The sequence below is a fragment of the Pyricularia oryzae genome, chromosome 3, assembly GCF_000002495.2.
Source record: "Pyricularia oryzae 70-15 chromosome 3, whole genome shotgun sequence".
Lineage (NCBI taxonomy): Eukaryota > Fungi > Ascomycota > Sordariomycetes > Magnaporthales > Pyriculariaceae > Pyricularia > Pyricularia oryzae.
Window position 1 is genome coordinate 4,806,720 of NC_017849.1, and position 24,875 is coordinate 4,831,594.

Below are 24,875 nucleotides of genomic sequence, written 5' to 3' on the forward strand. Positions count from 1 at the left end.
TTGAAAGTTGAACAAGGCCTGTATCAAGTGTAGTAGTAGGTAAATCGTTGGTCAACGACGGGAGGGGTTGATGCACGAGGGCTGCTCGGTCAAAGGCAGAATGATACTGGAGGCTACAGTATCTGTATAGGTTTGTTGTCGTGTATTCTTGGTGTTGGGGGTCTGTGAACACAAGCAAAAATGAACTTGACCTAGGCCTCTAGAGAGAAAGCCTGACAATGAATGGTTTGAAGAACTCACTAGAAAGTAACCCAGAAACCACACGCCTATGGTTTACAATTGCCAAATCCGAACTCACGGAGTCTATGCTTTACCATCCGCGATTTGGAGTAGATTCTGGAACCACCCACCATCATAAGTCCTACCCTAGGCTCTCATCGCACCTTGAACTTTTTTTCCATCTTTTTTCTTCGTCTCTTCACAACTGCCCGCCACAACTTCGACAACCGTGGGTATCTATCTAACTGCAGAGCCCATGTCATTGCAACAAGAAATGAGTCTCGGAAAACGCAAAACCAGTACAGGGTCACTTGCCTCATACAAGACGGCATACGAACAAATGGATGCTGATCTCCGTACTCCGCCTTCAACTATCAATCAAGGTGGCGCCTCATTCACAAAAGAGCCATCATCTCCCTTGGTGTCTGAGAGCCAAGTCATCACAGTGCTCAGGGACGAGAGAAGGAATCATGTTGGTTCGTCACGGCCCAGTATCAACAGCCGCATCTCAGAAGGACAGAAAATCCCACACTATCAACACGATGTTCGCTATCGATCCGAGCTTGCTTTCAAACGGATGAAGGATCAGATCCTGCGAGACGGCAAAAAATTCCATCAGTGGCGGCAACGATTCAACCATGAGCGCAGGGAGAAAGAGGGCCTAGAGACCGAGTTGAACAGGCGCCAAACTGCCTTGCATGCCAGCAGAAAACTGGTCGCGGACCTCGAAAGCGGCATACGAAAGTTGACTAACGACAAGACCGAACTAGAACATCAGATTGTTAATTTGAATATCGAATGCGAGGAGAATCGTAATACTGTTGCGCAGCAAGATGAAATCCTTCAAAAGCAGAGGCAGAGAAACATTGAATTGGAGGACAGGGTGATGGGTTTGGAGACCAAGCACACCGACGACCAGAGATTGGCTGAGCTCAGCCAGCAGCAAAACATCGACTATTTGGTTTCGCAGATTGGAGTACTGGAAAACAACCTCGGCCAGGCCAAAGACCAACTGGCGATTCGAGATGCAAATATCGCCGACCAGGAAAAGACCATCGCCAACTTCCGAGGTCAGGCACGGCACTTGTCAGCCCAGCTTGAGGACTTTCAAGCCCAGGTTAGGCATCAAGAACAACGCATTGCGATGCACATGGAGAAGATTGATCAGCTCGCGCAGGATCTTGACAATGCCGAGACCGACGTGACTCACACAAAAGCACAAAAGCAGCAACTCGAGGAGAATCTCACACAGCAGAAAGCCCAAGTCGTCGAGCTTCAAGATGTCATAGCCGAGCAGAAGCAGCTCATTGACGAGAGACGCACAGCTGATTTCGCGTCCGTAGCTGCTGATGTATCGTGTGAGCTCCCAGACGGCGAGATACGGAGCAAGTTCGGCGAGCTTTTGGGAACTGAACTCGATGACTGGTGCATGGATTACAAAATCTACAAGATGACGACAAACACCAAGGCTGTCCGAGATCTTTATGGCCGTTTTTATAAAGACGGAATCCTTTGGAGCCATGGGGGCTTACCGTACAATATACGCTTCACGAAGCATACCCCTAAGGCACAGGTCATCCTACTTCAAGCTGCGCTGGCCAACTTCCTTTGCAAGCACTTCTTGCAAGATCGGTTTTTCCTTCTCAAGATGAATCATAGAGAAGGGGAGACTGATGGAGAGTCTGCCCCATTGCAGGCAGAGTATACAGCCTTAAACAGCTTTTTGACCAAGTGTGAATCCGGTAAGACATTTGCTGCTGAACGTCCATTCCATGGAGTCCCACTGACTTGATGTCTTCCCTAGAAACTGCTGCGCTACAATGGCAAGCCACCACTGCCGGGATCATCCAGTCGCGGTTTACCCTGAGCGAGGCAATGGCAGGAGATGTGGCCAAGATATTTGTCAAAGATAATCAACTATTGCTGAGACCGCCATCGCTAGCCATGCTTGACGAGCTTTCTGTGCTTATCTTGAATTTTGCCCAGTTTTGTCTCAGACTGTCGACGCGGGAAGTGCCGGTATACGTCTGCAGCGATGGGGAGATTGGGGGGCAACCATTCAAAGCGAATAGTCGTCGCTGGGACCTGAGTCCACTGGTCGGTCTAGAGCGTGGTGATCAAAGTCTCGATGGCCGGCCTATGTGCGTTATCATCAAGCCAATGATTTTCACCAAAAGTGCCGCAAGGGGCAGCAGAAGGATAGTCTGGTCTAAGGCCTCTGTGTGGGTTTCCAACGAGTCGGCCGGCACCCACCCCCATAACAATTGATATTTAGAGATCCCCGAGGCTGCCCTGGCCTCTGGCATGGCGGGAGACCCGGCTGTGATGAAGTCTAGAATGGCACATTTAGCGCGAAAAAGTCGCGCCATAGCGCACGACGGTTGACAAAGGTGTCTCGGCGGTCAACGGTACTCCGTAGCACAGAGCTGGGCAATCACACTTGCTGGATAATTTAAAAGCAATATTAAAATCAGCGTTGGGCTGGCATGATGAGGCTGCGGTAACGAAATTCTGTTGACGGGGGAGGCTTGTTGAGATGGGGGAGGATTTTACTGGTCACCGAGAGACGCGTCGCGTCTGATCAATTAATTAATACTAGCTAAACCTAAAGAGAGAATGCCCCGCCAATCGCCCCAGTTCGAAGAATTTTGACTAAGCACAGTTGGTTCATACAGTGCAGTCAGGTTGCGCAAACAGATTGACGTCATCACGAACAACCCTTTCTTCTCTACGTGATGATCTTTTGCCGTCCCAACTTGTACTGAGCTCTGTGGCCCCAAAGTGCACAGGCAAACAGGCAAATAATTCACAGGCATTACAGGCCCAAAATGCCAGTAGGTATACCTGGGGAACACCAGTCCAGAATATGCGGGTCAGAAGCTCTACAGGAGCTTCATGATCCAATCACTGGAATCTGTGAGCTTCGTCTACGTCATAAGCCATCTCGATGGATGCATGTGCTTGCCTGATGGTACTACCAGGAGCTGTCGGTTGGCATTGTGAATGTCTCAGTTTGGTTAGTGAGCTGTCATCGTTTGGCCCCAGCTTGCTTGGCTAAAGGTAGGTCCCTTTTTTTTCGTTTCTGCCTTTGATAATTTTTTGGCTGGAGCTGTGGTTCGGTCCCCTGCTTGGATCAACGACGTAGCAAGTAGGCAAACAGCGACGAAAAGGTGACCTCATTGATCCAACGCAGCTGCCCTTTCCTACTGCCCTAGCCAATAACTGCCTGTCTGTGTACCGATTCCCTCTAAGACATCTCCCTCCCTCCAATCCCTTCAATTTCTCTTTTTTTTTCTTCTCTTCCCATCAACACAAATCAGAATACACCCGTTAATTCCACCCATCCCGGCGTGCATTTACTCAAGACACACCTGCTGATACATCATCAGATCCTCAGCATTCTGGGCCTCAATACCACGTCAGTCGTGATCGTAATCTTTCTGCTTTCATAATGAGAGTTCTCACCACTCTCGTGAATCTGGCCCTCGTGGCCGGAGCTGTGGGCAGCAACTGGTTTACCAAAGCTGGTAAGTTTCACCTTCAGGTCAAATACAGTCTTCGCCTCAAACCTTCAAAATACACTTCCTAACATCTTTTTCTACATGAAGCATACAACAAATGGCACGAGACTGAGCTTGAGCGTTGGCTCTCGGACCACGACGTCCCATACCCAACTCCTGCCGACCGTCGTGACTTGGAGAAGCTGGTCCAACAGAACTGGGATTCGTACGTTGTGCAGCCTTATTCGAAATGGGATAACCAGCAACTCGCCGATTACCTCAAGCTCAAAGGTGTCGAGACAAAGGATTCTGCACAGGCTAGCAGGGACAGCTTGGTCTCGCAGGTGCAGAAGTCATGGTACGAGACAGAGGACAAGGCTCAACAGAGCTACTCGAGCGTCAAGGACTGGATTCTCGACACCTGGACTGAGAGCCAGCTGAAGTCGTTCTGCGACCACAACAATATTCCCGTTCCCCAACCCCGCCAGCGTGACACAATCCTGACCAAAGCTCGTGAGAGCTATGACACCGTTGCCCAGAAGTTTGGAGAGGCCGTTGCTTACCCTGGCAACTGGCTGTACGAGACCTGGTCCGAGTCTGACCTCAAGGAGTGGCTTGACACCCACGGCTTCCCGGCACCCCAGCCGTCTAGCCGTGACAAGCTCATTGCCTCGGTCCGCCGCAACTCTCGTCTCGCCTACTTGAAGCTTCAGGCCGATTCTGCCAGCGCGTCCAAGAGCGCTCAGGACGCATATGCCACTGTGACTGACAAGCTTATCGATGCCTGGAGCGAGTCTGACCTTAAGGACTTCGCCGACCGCAACGGTATTCCTGGTAAGTTACAGTATATGAGATATGGTTCTGGCTAGGTGGTAAGCTAACAAAACTCGAACTACACAGTTCCCCAAGGCACCAAGGTCAACGAGCTTCGTTCCCTGGTTCGCAAGCACCGCGCTGATATTCTTGGTGACAACATTTCTGGCTCTGCCGCTTCCGCCTACGGTGCCGCAACCTCCAAGGCCGGCAACACCTATGCCAGCGCCACAGATAGCGCCTCGCTCGCCGCCCAGGAGGCGTTCGACAAGTCCGTCAACACGTGGTCTGAAAGCCGTCTCAAGGCTTACCTTGATGCTCGTGGTGTTCCCGTCCCCCAGACCTCCAAGGTCGATGAGCTCCGCGCTCTGGTCCGCAAGCACTCGCACAAGGCTGCGACGCAGTGGAGCTCGTGGAACTTTGAGGACTACTCGATTGAGAACCTGAAGAACTACCTGATGGCCAACGGTGACGCTGCCGCCAAGAAGGCAGCTGCCAAGACTGACGCTACGCGCGCCGACCTTGTCAAGGCTGCACAGTCTGCCTACGGCAGTGCCTCCAAGGCTGGTGGTGATACGTATGCCTCGGCGACCAGCTACTTGGCCCAAGCTACACAGGCGGCCAAGGACACCACCTTTGAGACCTGGACTGACAGTGAGCTCAAGGCATACCTCGACAGCTATGGTGTTGTAAGTAACAACCGTGAACCCTAAATTGAGACCTTATACTCAGTCATGATTCTAACCCATTCAAACAATAGCCTGTCCCCCAGGGCTCCAAGACTGAGGAGCTCCGCGCTTGGGCTCGCAAGCAGTGGATGTACTTCCAGTACGGCACCACCACTCCTGCCGGTACCATGTTTGCCAAGTTGACCGAGGGCTTCAAGGGCGGTGTTGAGTGGATTAAGGGACAGCTCAACATGGGTGCCGACGCTGCCAAGAAGGCTGCAGATGATGCCAACGCCAAGGCAAAGGAGGAGTTGTAAATGCTGCAACTTCTTTTCGGTAACAGCGACAGGCCTTCTTCGCAAAAGATACAGAAATTTTGTGCATGACAGATACCCATTGCATATGGCGAGTTAATCACTTGAGCATTACTGGGTTCAGCACACAAGAAAACACATTGTATGACTTAATTTACGGAATGATCAGGGAATGGAATGGCGCCAGCAAGGAATCAGTTTTTATCCATCAAAAAAAGATAATGATTGCGATGAGCTTTCTCAGATTTTAGGTACTCAATTGAATTTTTCTTGCTTTTAAATTGAACCTGGGGCTTTTTTTCTCTTGCACATGCTTGGCGACATAAGCCTTGGTCTAACAGCCCGTAACGCTAGACATTAACCTGCATACTATGTAGCAGTTCTTGGACTAGGTCTAGACACTCATGGATCAGTCCAGAAGCAAGCATGTTGACAGAGAGAATGATACAATACATCGTGATCTGAAGTTCCATAGGTAGTGTAAAGAGGGGGTGGAGGTTTAGTCACCTAATAGCTGTTGCACCAGGGAAATCTCATGATCTCCGCAAATAAGACTAAATCATGTTTAACGATGCAAAAGACGTTTTAGCGGCACGTGCTCTACTAAGATTGTCTCGCAGGGAATACTCGCAAACCAACGCCTTGCTATCATTAATGGTATGACTAAAAAAGCATACTTGGACATAAAGGTAAAAGGCAAACAAATACATGATCCAAGAATAATCAAACAAGGCAGTAACAGTAAGTAAAGAGCCCGAGAAGAACCTCATTAGACAGCGAGCAGGGCCGCAGCCATGGCAGAAACCAAAATGGTGACACCAGTGCTGAATCCTAACCGACCCGCAGCACCCCTCTTCAGGCGTTCAGCCTGGAAGTCGAATGTAACATTTTGCGGCACCGAGTTATTGTAGCAACCACCCTTGCCGACGTCGATCCCGGCCAGATCCTCCGTGGTCCTGAAGAACATGTAGTTCTTCTGGTCGACATCTTTGAACTCCTTGGTGTTGTAGGGGAACAGCATCTGGTCGTCGGTGGCGCTGGTGTTCCTCAGAAGGATGCAGCTCACCTGTCCGGGATACTCTTTGGCCATTCTGGGGTAGTCCTTCATGATGTCCGAGTTGGAAATGTCACCAACCAGGACAAACTTGCGCTTGGGGAAGGTCTGGAACACGCGGTCGAGGAGGTATTTCCGGATGGAGAGGGTCGCGGCCACGTCGGAAAAGTTGAGCGGACGCGTGTCGAAGCTGCCTGCTGGGTAAGTCTTGTAGATGTAGTCCATGTAGATCCGGGTGGCTTGCTCGGGTGTGGTGGTCAGGTAGTGGAAGTGCATGTCCCTGTTCTCGCGGGCCCAGTTGGCGTAAATGTCCGGCATGTTCTCCCAAGGGGTGAATGGACGGGCGAAGGAGTTGAGTAAACCCTCCTTGGGTACGTAGATCTTGGTCACCCTCAGGATGTCATCAATGTCAGAGATGACAGTGTAGCCCTCTGGCGGCACCAGGTATGCGGTTGCATTGCCAAGCTGGGAGCCATTGGTGAACAGGTCCAGGCGCTGGATGCTTTGAGTCCTGTCGCCTGGGGTCAGGCCATTGAGCTGAATAGGGACGAACTCGTCAAAATCACCCTGGCTGGTGGTAAGAGTTGGCAGGTTGATATTCTGAGCGCCTCCGTTGGTGTTGGTTGCGCCACCGCCGGAGCCGACAGAGGGTGCTGGCTTGATCTCCATAGAAACATTCTGGTGGCTTTGCTGCAGAATAAAGATAGAGGAAGTCAGGTTGCGGGCTTGATCTTGCTCGCTCGGTTGCAGATCCTTGATGTCGACGCCGATGAGGAAGATGTTGGCGAGGTCGTCCAGCTTCTCCCGGCTCGTGTTGGGCTGCTTGTACACCTGTATGGGATATTGGTTAGTGACCAAATGGTTGCCATGTATAGGCAAATAGCCATAAATCGCCCTCAATACAACTTACATTACCCCTGAACCTAATGTTCCAAGCATTGTTGCTCCAGTTGCCATACGGCGGGACGTTGAGGACCTGGGTCGGCAGCGCCCGAATCTGATTGTCGTCGATGCCCAGTGAGCTCTGGACTTTGTCACCCGTGGGAAAGTCTTGGAAGAAGTTGGGAACTCCCGAGGCGACATAGGATGGGATGCTTGATCCGAGCCCGGAGAAGATCGAGTTGACCCCAGATTCGAAAGCACCCCAGATGTCGGCTCTCCTCTGAATCTCAAGTGTTCGTGTTGGGGGCTGCTTCAGCGCGGGCGCGGGCGTGATCTCGGGGGCGTGCGGTGCAGCAACATCTTCTCGAACCACCGGCTCTACTGGAGTGCCGTGGACCCGGCATGCCAGCTCGGCCAGCACAAGAGCCAAATAATGAGTGCGCATATTGTATGCCTGCGGGAGAAGAAAGGGACTTCCTGAAAATGAACAAAAAATTGCTTTGGGTGGGCAGTGGGAGTTGCTAGCCGTGGGGAAGGTTGGCCGGAGAGGGGATTAAACCACTACTGAGTCCCTAACAAGCTCTCAGTGTGGAGAAAAGATCTGGGCCATTGAGCTTGTTTGGCGCGGTTGGCCGTCTTTAAAAGGACAAAACCGTGCATGGGAAGGAAGCTTGCTTTGCCGTCCATGGTATTGCGATCTGGGGTTGTCAAGCAAACAAATCGACCCCTGCAAACGAGCGGCTTCGACGTCATACCTCATGAAAAATTTCAGGAACAGGTCACTCACTGGTTGGGTGTTAGCTGTTGATTAGTGCACATTTCCCTGTTACTGTACCCCCGGTAAATGTGTTGTTTCAGGCCCTAGCGCCGACCCGTTGTCCGCCAATGGGATGAGCCAATGCATGCCCAAAGAGGAAAGAAGCATCTGGATAATACAAGTGTGACACTTGTTTGCAGCTCGGAGGCACCTTGTTACGGACTATCACTTGATTTACTTAATGACTTCACTTGGTAAAAAAAAAAAGCCAAAAAACAAAAAGAATTTGGTCCAACATCGAAATCTGGCACGAGGTAGCGGCAATCCCCAAATAATATAAAACGAACTTTCTATTCTCAACATTGACTTCCCGGTTGCCGATAACCTCCTCACCAGGCACGCACACACATTACACAGACATGAGACTATCGACATCCATCCTCCTCTAGAATGAACGATAACCTTCTTCAACGCACAAACACTAGACGTCTACTACGTGGCCCGGCGTTGAAAAAAAAATTGTGGCAAGACGGAATACTCTTGGCAGCTGCGCTTATTACGTCCCTACATAAGCCACGATCTCGTCCATTGACCGCGTTTTGGCGAACCGGGTTGTTCCTTATAATCATGGCAAGCCGGGAATCGAGGCGTGGCGTTCACGTCAAAGCTCACTGCACATTCAACTTGCTTCCTTTGATTTTATTTTGAACTGAAGCAGGCAGTTCTGGTCAATGCTTCATCCCATATCTAATCTTTAGAGACCTTCACAGGATGACATCAACATTCCTTCTGTCAGACTTGCTCTGAGGCTCCATCAACGCGGTCCAGCAAATTTTCCTAATCATCTTTGCACAGCTACATTAACATCATCTATCCGGGAATATGACTGTTCGTGATAAGTGACAACAGCTTGTAGAGATCCAATATAGTAGAGCCATCAATGTGATACTGACATCATGTAGTAGTCCCAAGTAGAACTAAGCAAGATCAGTCTGATCGAGCCATATACAGAAATCGAGTTGCTATTCCTGCCGGTACGGATGTTGGACGATTTTTTGATCAACCGGAGACTTTGATCTACATGCCATGGAGAGGAGTGAATGTAAAGAGACGACTACTACCCCGAGGAGATTTACCGTCTGTAAAAGTGGTCCGAAAAAGGGTCTGAATGTCAGTGAGTCCCGGCTGGCAGACGCAGGATCCACGAGTCTACAGCCAGCCCAGCATCACTCATTCCCATTCTAGCCGCCAAACCCAAGGCCGTGGCCTGCCGCCGCCGCAACAATCATACCTCCAATCAGCAAGAGAACATCAACGCTGAGCTGGTTGCCCGCAAAGACAGCGCCGACAATGTACACAACAACGACCAGCCCCAGTTGGGCCGCCGACAGCAGGCAGGAGCCGTAGCTCCCGCTGCACAAGGTTTTGACGAGCAACAAGAGGAAGACGATGACGGCCACGATGGAGACACCGAGATATGCGCACCACAACCACTAGTTGCGGCGGGACAAGCCGGTCGCCACCTGTTCAGCGTCTCTCTCGGATTCCAAGATTGCCAGCCGGATCTTTTCCGCTCGGCTTGCACGCAGTTCTTGAACCCGCTCATCGTTGACTGGAAAGGAGTTCCACCTCGTCCGCCCGCTCCTCAGAAAGTACTCGTCAATTGGCGGTCCGTCTGGGTACTCGGGCTTTTCTGCCTGTACAGGATGACTGCGGCTCCTCGAGAAGATGCTCGGGCCCTCTTTCTCCGGCTCTTTACGAATGCCATACAGCCTTTTTCGGATTCCGTATCGATCCCTCAGGGGTGAGAATAGCCTGCGCGGCCGAGGTCTCCGTTCGGGCGGTTGGCCCCAGCCCAGTATGCCAATGTCCATGGCGTCAACGATGGGGATTTCTCGGGTTATTTGATTCCACCGCCTCTGGTGGCATCTGTCCTCTGCGAGTCTCGCACGCACTTCGGTGACAGCAAGCTATGACGGATTTACACAAATGGTCAACATGCGTCACACGCGAGAGCAGCAATCCGGGGTTTACCTCTAGAAGCTTCAGAGATAAGGAACACTGAACTCACCAGTCCATCCTGCTGCCGCCGCGCGTCAGTGGCAAAGCTATTGTAGTCGGCCTCCATTCTCCATATATCTCAAAGGCCTATTGATGATTTCACACTGCTGTTAACGGACCACTTGCGATGGACTACCTGGCCACGGCTGACATACAGATGTTGATAGGATCAGCTAGGCGATGGTCTATTCCCAGAACAAAGCGGTTACTGGCATTAGACAAGAGAGAATGTGCTCATTCAGTTTGCTGTCAGGTGAGATTTCCCCGAATTTCAATTCAGATTGTCAAACAATTCTGCGGCAGCACTTTGTTGTCCGGACCGTTCGTAGTGGACAAGAGAACAAACACACCAGGCTCGCAAGTCCTGGAAATAACTTTGAAGAGTTGTTTATTGCAGCAACCTGGTCAAGAGTTTGTCGGGGAGGCAAGTGAGCGGGAGGAGTTTGGGAGAATGTGGTTATGGGTTGTTTGTTTGTTCGCACCCAAGACCCAGGCAGCGGTTTTCGGCAGCAAACGGACATTTGGGGCGGTGTGATAAACGTGAGAAAGTAGGCTGGGGGTTGACAAAGGCCAGCACCCGGCCGATAGATGCTGTCCCAATGTCAACGTCGTAGGTTGAGTTTTGCTTGTCTTTTCTGGTGCGCTATTTGCCATTATGCACAAGTCCACATGTTGAAAGCCAGATCCCAGCCCTCAGCTGATGCAAAATTTTGGGTTCGAAGGGTAATCTGTGAACATAAGTGACATACTGTACACCCTGATTATGCACCCTATACCATGACAAACCGCCTTCCATACGTTCATCGCAAGTATTGTAAACATCGCGTAATCCACCAAGACCGGGTGTGACTCTAGAAAGAGCAATATTGTTGACCTTATTAAAGACGATAAAGAGAAAATAACAGAGAACATACAGCAACAAAGACTTATATATGTCAGAAAGAAGGCAGGTCAGGTATACACAACATTCTAAAATATCCATGATTCGGCTGGTATAACAGCCCAAAAAAGCCGAACAAACAAGCCGCATGCAAAGCTAGACTGGGTCTAGCTAGTACTTGCACACGGCAGCCTAGTAGCGTAATTACTCGTCGTCCAAGATCCTGCTTGCCAGAGGACCGACTATTGGAACCTCGTACCTGAAGTCACACGCTGTCAGCTTCCATGACACAACTAAACTTGGCGAGGAAGGCAGGAGAACAACTATACCTGTCGAGGGTGTCGGCATCACGATACGCCTTCAAAGTCAGGAATCCTATCAGAACAAGATCTCCAATGAAGAAGAGCCAGCTGAGGAACTTCGACCAAGAAAAGATCAAGTGAATGACGAAAATGGCGGTGAAAAGCAAGCTTGACTGCCACGCATGGAACCTATATCCCAATGAAAGAATCCCAAGGTCAGCGGCGGAGTCTCATAAAAACCAAATCTTCCTTGGCTTCCCTCCAATCACTCTCCCATCACGCCCAGGCAAAAAAAAAGGCGCCCCCTATATCCTGTCTTGTCCTTACCTGACATAATCGCTCTTCCGCTCCATGATGAGCAACACTATTGCCCCCAAGGGCGGGCAGAATAGGTACGCAAGGCATGCCTCGTAGTCGAGCCTGATGCCGAGGCTCGTGTCGAACTCGCTCAGCGTGCCGTCCCTGTCGCCCCAGGGTCCGCCACTCCGCCCGGCAAAGTAGCCATCTCCTCCGGCGGCGGACCCCAGACCCTGCTGTTGGTAGTAGCTCGGGCTCGGGATGCCGCCCGACCACTGTCGCTGCGGCTGCGGGTGTTGCAGAGGTGGTGGTGAGGTCGTGCTTGCGGCGGCGGCGTTGTTGTTGTTGTAGTAGTTGCCGCCGCGCGCTGGCGACCATGGCCTGCGCTCCAGGGATGTGCGGGGCGAGTCTATCGGCGATCGGGCATGCTCCGGAGGGGAGGACTGGTATGGTGCGAAGTCCATCGCGGCTGTGAGTTGTGGGTTTGATTATTAAAGCTGTATCGCTCGTATCGAACGTCGGTCTGCTGGAGGGGTCTTTTCAAGTGAAGATGACGTGCGTGAGTTTGATAGGCGTTTGGCGTTGCTTGATTAATTGTTGGTGCGCCGCCCCAGTAGTACGGTTCGACGGCGAAGATGACAGTTGCCCGCGCGATTCTTTAAAGTATGAATGAATCGGAAGCTGTTGAAGCTCTCGAAATAGACGAAACGGTCTCGATTGGGCGAACTCAAACTTTCACGACTAACTCGTAGGTTGCTATGGATCCGGATTTTGTTCTAGTTAGACTTTGCACGCCGAAAAAGGTGTGAAGAACTAGCCTTGAACTAGTTTTAGCAATCAACTTGGTGCAGGTGATGAATTGATGGATTGCAAGGCTTGATGGAGGGAGGTGGTACAACACTGGGGAGTTCATAGCACTGGGGCGTCGTCATTCGCAATGGGCGAGCAGGGTTCGCATTGGATTATTAGCCGCGGGTTGGCTTGTAGCGACTGCCAATATTGGCCCGCCCATAAAGGGCTGCAGAGTCCCCGCTCATATCCACTGAAGCTTCTGCAGGGGTTTCGTTGGCTCAGGCCTCCATGCTTATCGAGTATCGACTGATGCTGTAGTTTCTGCACTTTATGCATATACATAAAACAAAACAAAGCAAAGTAAAATATTACCTTGATCCATCAGGCGTCATCGGCCTGTCCAAAAAAACACATGAAACTCTCTATGTGATCACTATAAGCTAGTTGAACTGGTGGGAAATAAAGCCATCATACAAGTATACAATTCTAGCATTTCGCTATACCTACCTAGGCAGGAAATGCTCTGATAATATGGGCTCGCTGCATTTGCTAGAAAAAAACCATTTAGTAGTAAACCATGTGTCTATCTTTTTACAGGTATCGTATCTTACTGATATCTACCACCAACATACTATACAAAACATCATACAATCAGCTCTGAGCCTCGTCCTCCTTCTTCTCCGCAGCCTCTTCCGGTCCCTTGGCTTCATCCTCCATCTGGGTCCTCCTCGACTCCATGGTGAGCCACAGGCTCTTGGACGCACCCTCAAGCGCCATGGTGAGGCCAAGACCGGCGCTCTGCAGCATGTGCACCACCTGGGCACGGAGAGCATCGCGGCCACCCTGGATGCCACCGAGCCACTTGACACCGTCGAGGTCAAACACGCGGTCCTCGACGCGGCCGCCCACCAGCAGAAGCTTCTGTATGCCGCTGCGGGCGATCGGCTCGTGGTAGCTGGGGCACGCCCTCCTCGTAGGGGCCGGGAAGGCCGGTGCGCTAGGGGCCAGCGTGCGCAGGACGGCGGCGACGTGGTCCGGAGACACGGCGGGGAAGGTCACAAGGGCGACAGGTCCGACCAGAAGCGGAGCAATCTGCTTGTACATGGATGAATCCGGGACAGCGTCGAGGTCAATCTTGGACGTGGCCTCGTATGCCGCCTTGGACAGATCGTGATTGTACTTCTTCATGCCAGGCGTCTTGGCAGCTGCGGCCTCCGGGTCGAAGAACTCAACCACCTTGAAGGCCTGGTCGAAAATGCGTGTCCTGATGACCTGTAGCTGGATGTTCTTGACGATATCGACGGGTGGCGGTACACCCTCGGGGGTCGCCGGGATCGGCACCTTGGCCAAGGCGGCCCGTAGTTCTCGGCGGACTGCGGACCATTCTTGCGAGGTAAGGTTGCTGTGCTGAAAAATGAGCGTCAAAGGGGTTGACCTCAGTAGTGACGTGTATGCTCGGAGCAGCTGCGACTTTCGTGTCTCTGGCCGTCGGGCGCTGGGGGGCTGGGTCGGGGGGACATAGTCGGCCGGGAGCTGAAGGCCTCCTAATCTAGACAATGGCGCAGCCGTTGCATAGGTCCTCCTCGCCAGTACTGATGAATCAACGAGGACGGGGGTGACAGTCTGTAATGTTGGTCGATGCCTGGGCGATATCCTTTGGCGCGACTGTTGTCTGATGGCAGACCCAATACTTGGGCACTGGACTCGAGGAGGCATGCTGTAGTAGGGAACAAAATAGCGGTCAGATACTTGTCAATCAAGATTTCAATTCCAAGTGATGGCCAGTGACATTTACTCACATGGGCAAGTGTGGGTGCGTGTGCTCTATAGACCGCGCCCTCCACCTCGAATCTGTGTCTTCGTCTGAAATAAAATCACGATAAAAGCCACCCTCTTCTCTGCATCCCAAATTTTTGGTTGCAACCGCGTCGGCCGAGAATGGAGCTCAGCTCCCCTTTCCATCCGTGCACGAGCCAATTCCAGCCTAGCTTCTTGGTTGGCCAGTACCACGCCTTGCATGCCAACTGTCGAACCCCGCTGAGAAACAAATTGGGGGTCCACTTGAAATGTGCATATGCCGTTAATTGAAGGGCGCGCGCCCAAAGTATGATATCAGTCATACCTACTGGGATTTACGGCGGAGGGATGCGGGACGGGAAGATGGGCGATGAAGAGATCTAGCAAGTTATAGCATGCCGCCTGCTTCTGTATTTTGTGTAAAGCTCTGTTGCTTTGGAATTCAACTTGAGAGGTTTCATAGCAGGTTTTGATTTTATTTTGTACATTCAATTAAAAGTTATTTTCGATCAAACCTCGAGCGAATCTTTTGGGTTTTTTACCCCTCCCTACCTTTGGTGTTTTTATCACTGTTCCGTTGGGAAGCTTTACAAAAAAAATACTCCCTACTCAAGTCACCTCCAATTCCCCCACCCGGCCCTGCCACAAAAGCCCAGAACAATGGTTGCCCCAAACGCCAACGGCAATGGCACTGAGCTACCCAAAGTCGACATCAAGCCGCTGCTCTCACGGCTCTGGCCGGTGCCCAAGGAGGACATCAACCAGGTGAGCGTCGACGACATCGCCGATGCGATAGCACACTTCTTCACCGACCGCGTGTCCGAGGTCCAGGCCGCGTCGCTGCTCATGTGCCTGCACTTTACCGGCTTCGACCGCCGCGCCGACGTCATGGCCGCAACGGCCGCCCGCATGCGCTCCGCCGCCGAGAAGATCGACCTGACCGAGATCAACCGCATCATTCTCGACCGGAACCTGGGCGAGGGCAACTATCAGGGAGGATTGGTCGACATCGTCGGCACCGGAGGCGACGCCCACAACACCTTCAACATCAGCACCACGTCGAGCATCATCGCCAGCTCCCTGCTCATGCTGGCCAAGCACGGCAACCGCTCCAGCACCTCAAAGTCGGGCTCGGCCGACCTGCTCGCAAACATGAAGCCCATGCCACCCAACATGGACAGTGTCGCCCCGACCACCCTATCAAAGGTCTACTCCGAAACCAACTACGCCTTCCTCTTCGCCCCCGTCTTCCACACCGGCATGCGCTACGTCGCCCCGATACGCAAGCAGCTGCCGTGGAGGACGCTCTTCAACCTGATCGGCCCGCTGTCCAACCCGATCGATTCTGGCGTCGGCAGCCCCGTCCTGGAGGCCCGCGTGCTGGGAGTCGCCCGCGCCGAGCTGGGCCCCGTCTTCCTCGACGCGCTGAGGATGGCCGGCGTCGACAAGGCCATGGTGATCTGCGGCGTCGAGGAGCTGGACGAGGTCAGCTGCGCAGGCCCCACCAACGTGTGGCGGCTGAGGCGGCGGCGCGACGGCGAGGGCAACGGCGAGGCCGTCATCTCGGAGCACTTTTACGTGAACCCGTCCGACTTTGGCCTGAGCACCCACCCGCTCGCCAACGTGTCGGGCAACAAGGAGCCCGCCGAGAACGCCGAGATCTTGTCCAAGATCCTGCAAGGGGAGCTGCCCGACGACGACCCCATCCTCGAGTTCGTCCTGATGAACACAGCCACCCTCTTCGTCGCCAGCGGCATCTGCGAGGCTGACCAGAGCAACATGGGCCACGGCGACGATGGGGTAGTCATCAAGGAGCGTGGGCCCGGCGGCGAGCGATGGAAGGAGGGCGTGAGGAGGGCGCGCTGGGCACTCAAGAGTGGTGAGGCCTGGAGGCAGTGGCAGGCATTTGTCAAGGTGACTAACAGCATAAGCCGTTGAAACTGGATTCCCTACCCGCAAAGCAGTAGAATTTCCTTGGCCATTTTAAATGTGATATACCCATGGAACCTCTTTTAAGGGGGACAAAAAAGGCACTGTAATGAGTGGAATAAAAAGTGTGATGATCAGATATCTGCTGTGTATCTAAATGGTCTTCCAAGGTAGAAAGAAGACTATTTGTTTTCGCGCCCATGACCAGATACCGAAAAAAAAACATGCGCTTTTATTTCACCCGCGGGATGCTGCTAACCAATACATGCTGGGCAGCTGAATCCATAACTCGAATGACCGGTTGAATCACGTCTAGACTCAAGCGCTATTGCCCCTATAGAACGCCACCTACGAAATCGAGGTAATGTGTCAGCGCAAAACGAAAACCACACAAATCCTTGGCCGTCATCCTTTGGTCCATGACGAGTCCTCTTGCCGTACTGGGGCTATCAGAATTTTGACAGGACCGCCTTGACTATGCCCTTGACGATTGGACGGCCCTCAATGCCAGTCTCGCGGATTGTACCGCGGCGAGCCTCCTGCTGTCCGTCGATCCAAAGAGCCAGCATATCGTTGCTCTCCTTGGGAGGCACCGTGTTGTCCAGAGTACCGATCGTGATGTGCGGAACCCTGTTTATACACTTCCACTTGTCGTCTTTGTCGATTATGCGCACCACAATCGCCATGAGCCTGTCGTCAAAGACCACGCGCTCAAGTTGGACGTCGCATTCACCCAGGCTGGGGGTTTCCGCAGCCCTGAATACGATGCCCTTTGACTTGGCATCATCGTGAGCCACCTTCAAGGTCTGAGTATACCTTGTCCAAAGCTCTTGGTTCTCTGGGCTGGTCTTTGCTCCGGATTTATGCATCAGCGTTACATGGAAAGCCGGCTGGATCCGGCGCTGCTGCTTCAGGTATCCATACATGCGGCCTACCTCGGGGGAGGCATCCTTGAAGGCATCCTCGAGGGCGGCCAGGACGGCCTGCGACGGGATATCAATTGACATGTACTCAATACCACCCTTGTTGTTGTTAGCAGCTGCGGGCAGAACTGCCAGCTGCTCTAACTTGGGATCATATGCGAGTGCAGTATCGATCGCTTTGTCCATCTCCTCTCCCGTGGGGACGCGAGGGAGAAGGTTTGGGTAAAACTGGTGTAATTTGGAAATCACTACCTCCAGATTCGTCCGACTGCCGGCGAGAGGGTTTAGACCGATGGCAGCAGAAAAGTCTGCATCGGGTTTGCTGAAGGCGCTGTATGGCTCCAATCCATCCAGGAAGCCGTTCATGATGTCCATGACCTTTGCTTTGCCGAGCTCCTGCACCTTGATGTTCTGGTGGTTGTCGCCACGCTGGAAAACGCGCTCGTATGTCAGCTTGCGGACTTCCATGCTGTTGTCGTGGTCGAAATGAAGCGCCACCAGCTTCGCTGCGGGCAGCATATTCTTGACGTCGCCCAGGATTTGTGTCCTCTCACGACGCCATGCGTTGTTGCGGTCCGCGATGACAACCCTCTTTGTCTTTAGTTGTTCCAGCACATTCCTGGTAAATATAGCCGGCCTTCCCTTTTTCTGTGTTATGCTGTCGTTTTGGAAATGGCCGAACGCTTCAGGGAAGAGGGTCCTCAAGGCGACGGCAATTGTTGTCTTTCCACATCCAATGGTGGCAATCGGAACGAGGATCACGTTGCCAACGACCGAGTTGTCTGGCTCCGGCTCGTTAGTGGCGACATCCCGATCGAGATTGGCAGCATCGGAACCCTTCATGTTCTTGTATTTCAGAAAATCGTCACGAAGGGCAATGATGCCGTGGTTTTGGTTATAGGCCTTTGCGAGGCTGGAGTCCTCTGCCAGGCGTGTCTTTGCGTAGTACAGGTACTCCTCTGTGATTTTCTTGTGTTTCCTGATCTTGGGGGCGTGGCCGGCAATGAGAGCCTTGGTACACTCTCGCCACTGCCTGTACATAAGATAAGGCTCTTCAAACTTGTACTTGAAGAACCAATCCGAGTATGTTCCAGGGTCGGTATTAGGCCGGTCCTTCAGCTTGCAGCGGATAACAAAGCCCTCGACGTCTCGGCCGCCGTAGGCTCCAGTTTCTGCTACGTCTTCTAAGAACGTTTTGACCTCTTTAATGTTGTCCATTATGAGCAACCCGGTCTGTTTGAAGCCCCAGTCGTCGGCAAACGAGTTGACTGCGGGGCCTGGATATGTCATGAAGTAGGGCTGGTTCACGTTGATGCCGTGAAGATACAAGCCGGCTTTATCGGGGCCATAAGCCAAGATGTGCTCCTCAAAGCTGTCGTCGCAAAGTTCGGCGATAGCGGTGGCATTGCGCTCCCTCAGCTCCCGCGCAAGGTCCGCCCTAGTCTTGCCAATCTTGGCCAGCTGCTTGTCGAGAGCCTTTTCACCGGCGTTGGCGTGGCTGATTTCAATATCACCGCGTGCACCAGTGGAATGCTTTGAGCATACCAACAGGGTGTCATCGTGAAGGCCTGAGATGAAAATGATGCAGCCGTTTTCCTTCAGACTGAGCTCGTAAGGACCCTTGCTGTTCTTGATGATATTTTCCCAGTTCGTTTCCGGCACCTCGCCGACGTTGAAGAACTTGTCATAACCTCTGACGGCAATTTCTGGTACATTATTTGGGAGGCGCGTGGTGAAGAGGCCACGGGCATATGTAGGCAGCCCAGGTTTCTTGTAGTCCCAGTCCTGTAGCTTCCAGGAATCTACAGTGACCTTGGAAGGAGAACCAGTAACGGCAAACTTGGTCTTCTTGATACGGAAACGACCCTTGGCGCCACCCTTTGTATGCTCATCGAGCACGCGGACCATCTCTGCGATGACAGCGGGGTCCTGAGGTTCATATGGCATCACCATATTTGGCATGCCATCTGAGGCGGCTGCCTTGTTCCCGAGGGAGCCAGGCCCTTGGGCATCGGTGGCCATGCTTGACTTTGACGAGAAGTGACGCGCAGAACTAGGGGTGTTGGTCCGTTTGCGTGGTAGTGATAGTAGCTCTTTACGGTTACCAAAACTAGTCGTAGTGGAGGGGCAACAAGTGCTGCGGCTGCGGGTTTGGGTGGGGCCGTGGATGATGTCTGCAACGGCAGTAGACAGAATAATTTGATCGAGTCGCTGGCTCTTGTTTTGACTGGCCACTGTTGTCAGTGACGAGTTGATTGGACGCGATGGAGGAAAATAAAAAAATAGATCGACGGCGCAGGGACAACGACATGCGGGCCTTGGGCTGCATTTAACAGCAAACAACAGCCTTTGCGACATTGACTTTGTCGCCGCGGTATGGCGGCAAGAGGCTGCTAAATAATTTGTTTCTACTAGATAGAACTAGAACTAGCTAATAGTACGTGGTTTGGACATGTTTTCAGCATCAGCGTGCGGGATGTAAGCACCTGCCGCAGCGATAGTGACTCAAAATCCAGGGCGGCCGCCTTGATGGGCTCGTTTGTTGCACCGGTAAACGGATTAATTTGAATGCTTCAGTTGGCGTTGGTAGTCATCATGATCAATTCTGAGGCACGCCACACTCGGGTGACCCGCTCAGCCCTGGGACATCAGCGCGTTGCGGGTGCACGGTACAAAGATGATTGATTCCAGGTTACATTCGCACTTCAAATCCTTGGATCCGCTGCAAGGATGTCTTTTTTGAGGTTTGCTCGGGAATTACTATGTAGGAAGGAACAGAAACTTCGAAACGCCCCTTGCCCTCGCATTGTCTTTCCTTGCATGCGCGCTCAACGCGGAAATCAATAAGGGGACAACCGACCGAACGAAAGCCTCCCCTCATGCATGTCTTTTCTGTCTACCTGCCAAAAATAGTCGCTTTGGCTAGCGTGATCTTGTCATTATCACTCCATGCCAGGTGTATCTAATATAACTTACTCAACTTCTCAATGCCATGGGGGAAAACACATCGTTGAGGTAGCATTGTAGCTGGGCATGGGGCTAAGGGGACTCGCAACAACCTTACCGGTACTGTTCTATCCATCAACTGGAGCATTAATTACGTGAGCAAAGTTTGCAGCCTCGATCACTGCATCACACTGCCACACTACCCCAGCTTCGCAGGTTGGCGCGCAGGAGCTGAATCATCCAACAGAACCAAGCCAAAGTATAAAAAAAAAAAAAACCACCTCACCAAAGATATCACGTTTTTTTGACTGACTTGTTTTTTTCTCCGTACTATTATTGCGAACGTGTATGATTACAAGGCTATTATTTTGGCAAGGATCTTCGCAGAAAGTGGACCTTTTGGGATCCCGTTCTTGGGAAAGCCTTGAAATTTAAGTCACCGCTTCGATTTTATGCATTCGACATGACTACTGATTAGTTCTGGCTCTAGATAATCCAACAGGATCAAGATAGATAGGAAAAGAAGGTGACGAGGAAAGGGAAGAAAATTTGTTTCTCACACTAGGTGACCGACACATCAATTTGCTCAATAACCCACAACCTGCTATATCGGAAAAAGAAATGTGTATTATTTTTGAAGTAGCATGCGAGCGAAGAGTCATACCTACTTTTTACCACATGTAAATACGGAGCAAAAGACACGCACGTAAAGAGTATGGAGCTCAGCCGTGTAAAGTCCCTGCAGGCGAACCTGCTATGCCCCATTTTTGATGAGGTACTCTACTGCAGCCCGATGCGGCACATCAGACCGCTTTTCAACTGCGAATCAAGATAGCCGACTGGGCGCTTCCCAAAGCAAGCTCAGTTGTTTTGCCCGGATCTTTAGTTCTGTTTTTTTTTATGATTTTTTTTATATTTTTTTTATAAAAAATAGTTTTATTGGTAGATGGGTCGCCATGCACGCCACGAGCATATCCATATGTGGCGTGGATGCAAGACCCGAGTGCGTGCAGATGAAGATTAACAAAGGTAACGGAGCACGGAAGCAAGGAAAATCTGGGCAACCTAATAGAAAAAAAAAAACGTGCTAGGGCGGCTTGTGAAGTACAGTAGCTTAGCTGCAGGTGGTTCGACCCACACACTGACTTTATGCCACTTCGACTTCCACAGTCACCAAGGCAATTAATTGGTGCCCGATTAGCCAAGAGACAACTCAGATGACTCTGTGTAATTCCTGATAGCCTCCGATCGGCTTTTGCACGGGAAAAGTTATACTCGATCAAGAACTGGAGATGGGCTTCAAACATGGCGGCAGAGTAAATAATCCCAATGACTTATTCACCGGTACGAAGTATGTAATTTGCCGGTAGGCACCCACCTAACCTTGCCTTACTCCATCGGTACTTACTTTGTAGGCAAGCCAAGGTAGAGAGGGCCCCAGCATGGTAGCTTGTGCTTTAGAGACAGCCAGCCACTCACGCAGGTACGCGAAAGTTGTAGAGTCACCTGCCTGGTTCGTGACGGAATTCATTCCCTTTCTCCTCTTTCTCCCCCCAAGACACACAATCTATCCTACCTGTTGTTCCATCCTTGCCCTCCCTGTTACCCAAAACACTAACCGACTTCCCTCCTCCATGTACGGAACTGCGTGACTGGCCAAAATGGGCTACTACAAAAACTGAAGGGTGGACTTGCTCAGCCAGTCAGCCATCGAGGTGGAACCGAGAGCTTGGCCCAGTGGGGAGACATCATCCGATCAGGTCATTGGTCCAGAGCTCCACAGTGTCCTTGTTGCCCCCAGAGCCAAAACCGAGTCCTCTTTCTCCCTTTCCTTCCTTTACTTGCCCAAGAAACAAGAGACCAGAATCACTCATTAAATTCCTAGCCCGTCCAAATCCAACCCAACCCGGCCGCCCCCAGCGCAGCAACACACCCAACTGGATCCCGCTCAGTGCAGAGAGAAGCGCCCACCCTGAACGAACCACATAGCAACCAGCGTCATACCGCCCGCATTTCAATTTGCAACACCTGCAAAGGTTCCCAATTTGAAACTTTTTTTTTCTATGTTCCATCCGGCCTTTTTCTCATTTTCAAATTCATTTGCCGAATTTTATCAACTTTGAGATCATGGCGGATCAGTGCATCGTTTGTTTAGATGCCTTAGAGGTGGCCGTATTGGCGGGCGATCTGGCGACGTTCAAAGGCCTGGAGGACCCAGGCGGTCGCGGCGGAGGCGACACGCTGAGCTCCCCAGTGGTGGCGGACTCAGCGGCCTCATCCACCACCACCACCACCACTAACAGTGCCGATGAAGGCAACCCCGGACAATCCAACAACGAAACCGACGTTGCTGTAATAAATGCATGTGGACATGCTTTGCACAATTGCTGCTTGCTAGAATGGGCTGGCAAAGCAAATAGCTGTCCAATTTGTCGGCAGACCTTCAACGACGTGAGCGTCTATGATAAGGTCGGAGGTACGTTATTTACTGCCGTGCTCGAAGCTCCCATTGCACTGCACCCCCTCGGAACACAACAACATACCCATTGCAAAGTGGAAAAAGCCTAGACTGACGTTGTTTGTTTGCTTAGGAAATCTTCTCAAGTCGTACGCAGTCGCAGACAAGAAACAAGTTGCCGAATTCGATCCGCAAGCATGGGCAGAAGAGAATCCAGAAGAGGAGGACCTCGAGGCACACCCTTGCCCGGTCTGCAACTCCTCCGGCGATGAGGAAGTGCTTCTTCTTTGTGATGGATGCGATGCATCATACCATACCTATTGCATTGGCCTCGACGAAATTCCGGACGGCTCCTGGTTCTGCATGGAATGTGCCGAGGAACTAGGCGGCATAGGCATCGCTCGGTCTCGCGCTCGTTACCCGATAGTGAGCAACAGCAGGCGTGGACGACGCAACGACTTCTTCCCCAGGACCCAGGCGACGATGCGTAGCGTGAGAAGGCGTGCGCGTTCGGACGAGTGGCAAGGTGCCTGGGGTGAGATCACAGGTCTCATCTTCGATGCGATCAATATCGACCTTGACTCGCACGATGGTGACGATGCCCTCGAGGAGTACAGAAGGTCACGGCAGCTACGCGAACGTGAGCAGCGCGAATACCAGCGCTGGCAGCAACGCATTAATATCGCCAGAAGACTTGGTGCCCAGGAAGTTTTTTCGAGAAACATCCCGCCATCCATCATCAACAATACCACCGCCGCGCAGGCTCCTGCCCCTCCCCAAGAAAGTCGTGAGGAGCGACGTGCTTGGGCAACGCTTGAGAAGGCTCGAGAGGCCAATGGTGAGGGGCCTAGTCGGAAGCGCAAATCTCGCTCCATAACTGCATCACCTGCGGAACCACCCCCAGAGCCTGAGCGAAAGTTGAAGCGGCCCCGCGCACACCGATCAGCTCCTGGCGCGTCGGGCGAGGGATCCTCGTCGGCATCCGAGCCCAGTCGCTCAGTGGCGAACATCCGGTCGCCGCCTGTTCTCAACGGAGAAGCACCGTCGTTCCTCTCCGTGCTTCTCAAAGAGGTGGAGCAGTCTCACCCGTCAGATGACGAGACTACTCGAAATTTGTTGCCCGAGAGCATGGTCGGGGGAGACGCATATGCATCCTCGCCCGGTTCCTCTCCAGCATCGGCCTACAGCAGTCCACGAGCCTTATCGCTCACTCCGCCTCCTCATCAAAATCAACAACCATCAAACAGGTCCACTCGACCCTCGTCTCCGACGATGACATTGAGCTCAACAATTGAGCCCGTATACACCAAGGCAGCATATCGCTCGGGCAGGTCATCGGGAAACGCCAGCGACTCCGAGACGAGACCCGCCAAGCCCGAGCTGCGACAACCCCGTCCTCAACGCGTCGAAAAGGCCAACCTTTCTCGATCGCCGGATTTTTCGCCGACAAAGTCCTCTCTGTCGCTCGAAATGAAGCAAAAGATCAACAACGTCGTCCGCAGTGCTCTCAAGCCACATTGGGCCTCCAGCAAGTTGACGGCGGACCAGTACGAAACTATCAACCGTGACGTTTCCCGAAAACTCTACGATGAGGTTACAGACCCCGCGTCCGTTGTCGACGCTGAGGTTCGGCAGATGTGGCAACACAAGGCCACTCAGGAGGTTGCGCGTGCCGTGTCAGGGCTTCAAGCCTGATAAGCCGGCATCCTGGTGAAAGTGGCGGTGTGCGCGTTCTGCCATATGTATGAGCATTGGGATGGGTCTATTTGCGTCGGTGTTCCTTGGGTTTTTTTAGTCAGGCTTTTTGCTTTGTAGGATGGTCACAATCTCGTTAGATACCCCGGCGGCGTCCAAGGTCAGGCAGGGTATTGCATTCAGGTTGAACCCAAGTGCTGGGTGTCAATTTTCCAGAGAATAGGCGCATCATGTTTCCCTTGAGGTAGAATGGCGTTTTGGTATGGTAGCATTATTTTCTTTTTTTTCCTTTTCTCGAACGATTCGGACGAGTTATTTGATCATGTTGGACGCAGCGGTCTCGAGGTCACGGCCTCATTTGTTGATACTAGGTACTCTTTCGATAGTTGATATCCACGATTTTCTGATCTTCACGACCAGTTGTGCGCATTACCTGTGAAGATTAACACTTTAGTCACTATTGACAGACAGACTTCTTGGACCGAGTTACCGTCTCGCACAAGACCGCATCTCTAACAAGTGTCTCCTGATGAGTGCCTGCCAATCGGAAGCCCAAGCCGTTGATCGAAGTGGGCTAACGACTGAGCG

General features: G+C 52.1%; 9 protein-coding genes across 9 annotated transcripts; 4 read left to right on the plus strand and 5 right to left on the minus strand.

Moving 5' to 3' along the window:
* Positions 1-493: 493 nt before the first annotated feature.
* MGG_12927 (uncharacterized protein) lies at positions 494-2,855 on the plus strand (the record flags this gene model as incomplete). The annotated part of the gene is made up of 2 exons (XM_003712651.1): positions 494-1,961; positions 2,024-2,855. 2 exons carry the CDS (start codon positions 494-496, stop codon positions 2,485-2,487), a joined length of 1,932 nt encoding a protein of 643 aa, XP_003712699.1. The 3' UTR covers positions 2,488-2,855.
* A 448-nt stretch (positions 2,856-3,303) lies between these two features.
* Positions 3,304-5,987, plus strand: MGG_05164 (uncharacterized protein). The gene is made up of 4 exons (XM_003712652.1): positions 3,304-3,746; positions 3,828-4,553; positions 4,620-5,221; positions 5,293-5,987. The coding sequence occupies exons 1-4, from the start codon at positions 3,671-3,673 to the stop codon at positions 5,515-5,517; spliced, it is 1,629 nt and encodes a 542-aa protein (XP_003712700.1). The 5' UTR covers positions 3,304-3,670; the 3' UTR covers positions 5,518-5,987.
* Positions 5,976-8,130, minus strand: MGG_05165 (uncharacterized protein). The gene is made up of 2 exons (XM_003712653.1): positions 7,479-8,130; positions 5,976-7,399 (listed from the first exon to the last, which is right to left on the minus strand). Exons 1-2 carry the CDS (start codon positions 7,893-7,895, stop codon positions 6,284-6,286), a joined length of 1,533 nt encoding a protein of 510 aa, XP_003712701.1. The 5' UTR covers positions 7,896-8,130; the 3' UTR covers positions 5,976-6,283.
* A 1,288-nt stretch (positions 8,131-9,418) lies between these two features.
* On the minus strand, positions 9,419-10,535 carry MGG_15135 (uncharacterized protein). Its single transcript, XM_003712654.1, has 4 exons — positions 10,424-10,535; positions 10,279-10,355; positions 9,806-10,177; positions 9,419-9,700 (listed from the first exon to the last, which is right to left on the minus strand). The coding sequence occupies exons 2-4, from the start codon at positions 10,333-10,335 to the stop codon at positions 9,449-9,451; spliced, it is 681 nt and encodes a 226-aa protein (XP_003712702.1). The 5' UTR covers positions 10,336-10,355; positions 10,424-10,535; the 3' UTR covers positions 9,419-9,448.
* A 358-nt stretch (positions 10,536-10,893) lies between these two features.
* MGG_15136 (uncharacterized protein) lies at positions 10,894-12,703 on the minus strand. Its single transcript, XM_003712655.1, has 3 exons — positions 11,778-12,703; positions 11,478-11,639; positions 10,894-11,407 (listed from the first exon to the last, which is right to left on the minus strand). The coding sequence occupies exons 1-3, from the start codon at positions 12,209-12,211 to the stop codon at positions 11,353-11,355; spliced, it is 651 nt and encodes a 216-aa protein (XP_003712703.1). The 5' UTR covers positions 12,212-12,703; the 3' UTR covers positions 10,894-11,352.
* Positions 12,704-12,962: 259 nt separating this feature from the next.
* MGG_05167 (uncharacterized protein) lies at positions 12,963-14,495 on the minus strand. Its single transcript, XM_003712656.1, has 2 exons — positions 14,339-14,495; positions 12,963-14,256 (listed from the first exon to the last, which is right to left on the minus strand). The coding sequence occupies exon 2, from the start codon at positions 14,253-14,255 to the stop codon at positions 13,191-13,193; it is 1,065 nt and encodes a 354-aa protein (XP_003712704.1). The 5' UTR covers position 14,256; positions 14,339-14,495; the 3' UTR covers positions 12,963-13,190.
* Positions 14,496-14,670: 175 nt separating this feature from the next.
* On the plus strand, positions 14,671-16,510 carry MGG_05168 (anthranilate phosphoribosyltransferase). Its single transcript, XM_003712657.1, has one exon. The coding sequence runs from the start codon at positions 14,997-14,999 to the stop codon at positions 16,272-16,274; it is 1,278 nt and encodes a 425-aa protein (XP_003712705.1). The 5' UTR covers positions 14,671-14,996; the 3' UTR covers positions 16,275-16,510.
* Positions 16,368-19,728, minus strand: MGG_05169 (tRNA ligase). Its single transcript, XM_003712658.1, has one exon. The coding sequence runs from the start codon at positions 19,544-19,546 to the stop codon at positions 16,715-16,717; it is 2,832 nt and encodes a 943-aa protein (XP_003712706.1). The 5' UTR covers positions 19,547-19,728; the 3' UTR covers positions 16,368-16,714.
* A 2,224-nt stretch (positions 19,729-21,952) lies between these two features.
* Positions 21,953-24,703, plus strand: MGG_12926 (uncharacterized protein). The gene is made up of 2 exons (XM_003712659.1): positions 21,953-22,610; positions 22,726-24,703. Exons 1-2 carry the CDS (start codon positions 22,262-22,264, stop codon positions 24,285-24,287), a joined length of 1,911 nt encoding a protein of 636 aa, XP_003712707.1. The 5' UTR covers positions 21,953-22,261; the 3' UTR covers positions 24,288-24,703.
* Positions 24,704-24,875: the final 172 nt, after the last annotated feature.

What these genes read in the sequence shown, in the direction of transcription:
- MGG_05164 (XM_003712652.1), top strand. Translation starts at nt 3,671, where the DNA reads ATGAGAGTTCTCACCACTCTCGTGAATCTGGCCCTCGTGGCCGGAGCT. An exon ending in CAACTGGTTTACCAAAGCTG is followed by an intron (nt 3,747 to 3,827) that starts GTAAGTTTCACC and finishes TTCTACATGAAG; the next exon opens with CATACAACAAATGGCACGAG. An exon ending in CGACCGCAACGGTATTCCTG is followed by an intron (nt 4,554 to 4,619) that starts GTAAGTTACAGT and finishes CGAACTACACAG; the next exon opens with TTCCCCAAGGCACCAAGGTC.
- MGG_05165 (XM_003712653.1), bottom strand. Translation starts at nt 7,895, where the DNA reads ATGCGCACTCATTATTTGGCTCTTGTGCTGGCCGAGCTGGCATGCCGG. An exon ending in ACATTAGGTTCAGGGGTAAT is followed by an intron (nt 7,400 to 7,478) that starts GTAAGTTGTATT and finishes TATCCCATACAG; the next exon opens with GTGTACAAGCAGCCCAACAC.
- MGG_15135 (XM_003712654.1), bottom strand. Translation starts at nt 10,335, where the DNA reads ATGGAGGCCGACTACAATAGCTTTGCCACTGACGCGCGGCGGCAGCAG. An exon ending in GGCGGCAGCAGGATGGACTG is followed by an intron (nt 10,178 to 10,278) that starts GTGAGTTCAGTG and finishes AATCCGTCATAG; the next exon opens with CTTGCTGTCACCGAAGTGCG. An exon ending in TTCCAGTCAACGATGAGCGG is followed by an intron (nt 9,701 to 9,805) that starts GTTCAAGAACTG and finishes CGCCGCAACTAG; the next exon opens with TGGTTGTGGTGCGCATATCT.
- MGG_15136 (XM_003712655.1), bottom strand. Translation starts at nt 12,211, where the DNA reads ATGGACTTCGCACCATACCAGTCCTCCCCTCCGGAGCATGCCCGATCG. An exon ending in CGGAAGAGCGATTATGTCAG is followed by an intron (nt 11,640 to 11,777) that starts GTAAGGACAAGA and finishes ATTGGGATATAG; the next exon opens with GTTCCATGCGTGGCAGTCAA. An exon ending in GATGCCGACACCCTCGACAG is followed by an intron (nt 11,408 to 11,477) that starts GTATAGTTGTTC and finishes GTGTGACTTCAG; the next exon opens with GTACGAGGTTCCAATAGTCG.
- MGG_05167 (XM_003712656.1), bottom strand. Translation starts at nt 14,255, where the DNA reads ATGCCTCCTCGAGTCCAGTGCCCAAGTATTGGGTCTGCCATCAGACAA.
- MGG_05168 (XM_003712657.1), top strand. Translation starts at nt 14,997, where the DNA reads ATGGTTGCCCCAAACGCCAACGGCAATGGCACTGAGCTACCCAAAGTC.
- MGG_05169 (XM_003712658.1), bottom strand. Translation starts at nt 19,546, where the DNA reads ATGTCGCAAAGGCTGTTGTTTGCTGTTAAATGCAGCCCAAGGCCCGCA.
- MGG_12926 (XM_003712659.1), top strand. Translation starts at nt 22,262, where the DNA reads ATGGCGGATCAGTGCATCGTTTGTTTAGATGCCTTAGAGGTGGCCGTA. An exon ending in CGTCTATGATAAGGTCGGAG is followed by an intron (nt 22,611 to 22,725) that starts GTACGTTATTTA and finishes TTGTTTGCTTAG; the next exon opens with GAAATCTTCTCAAGTCGTAC.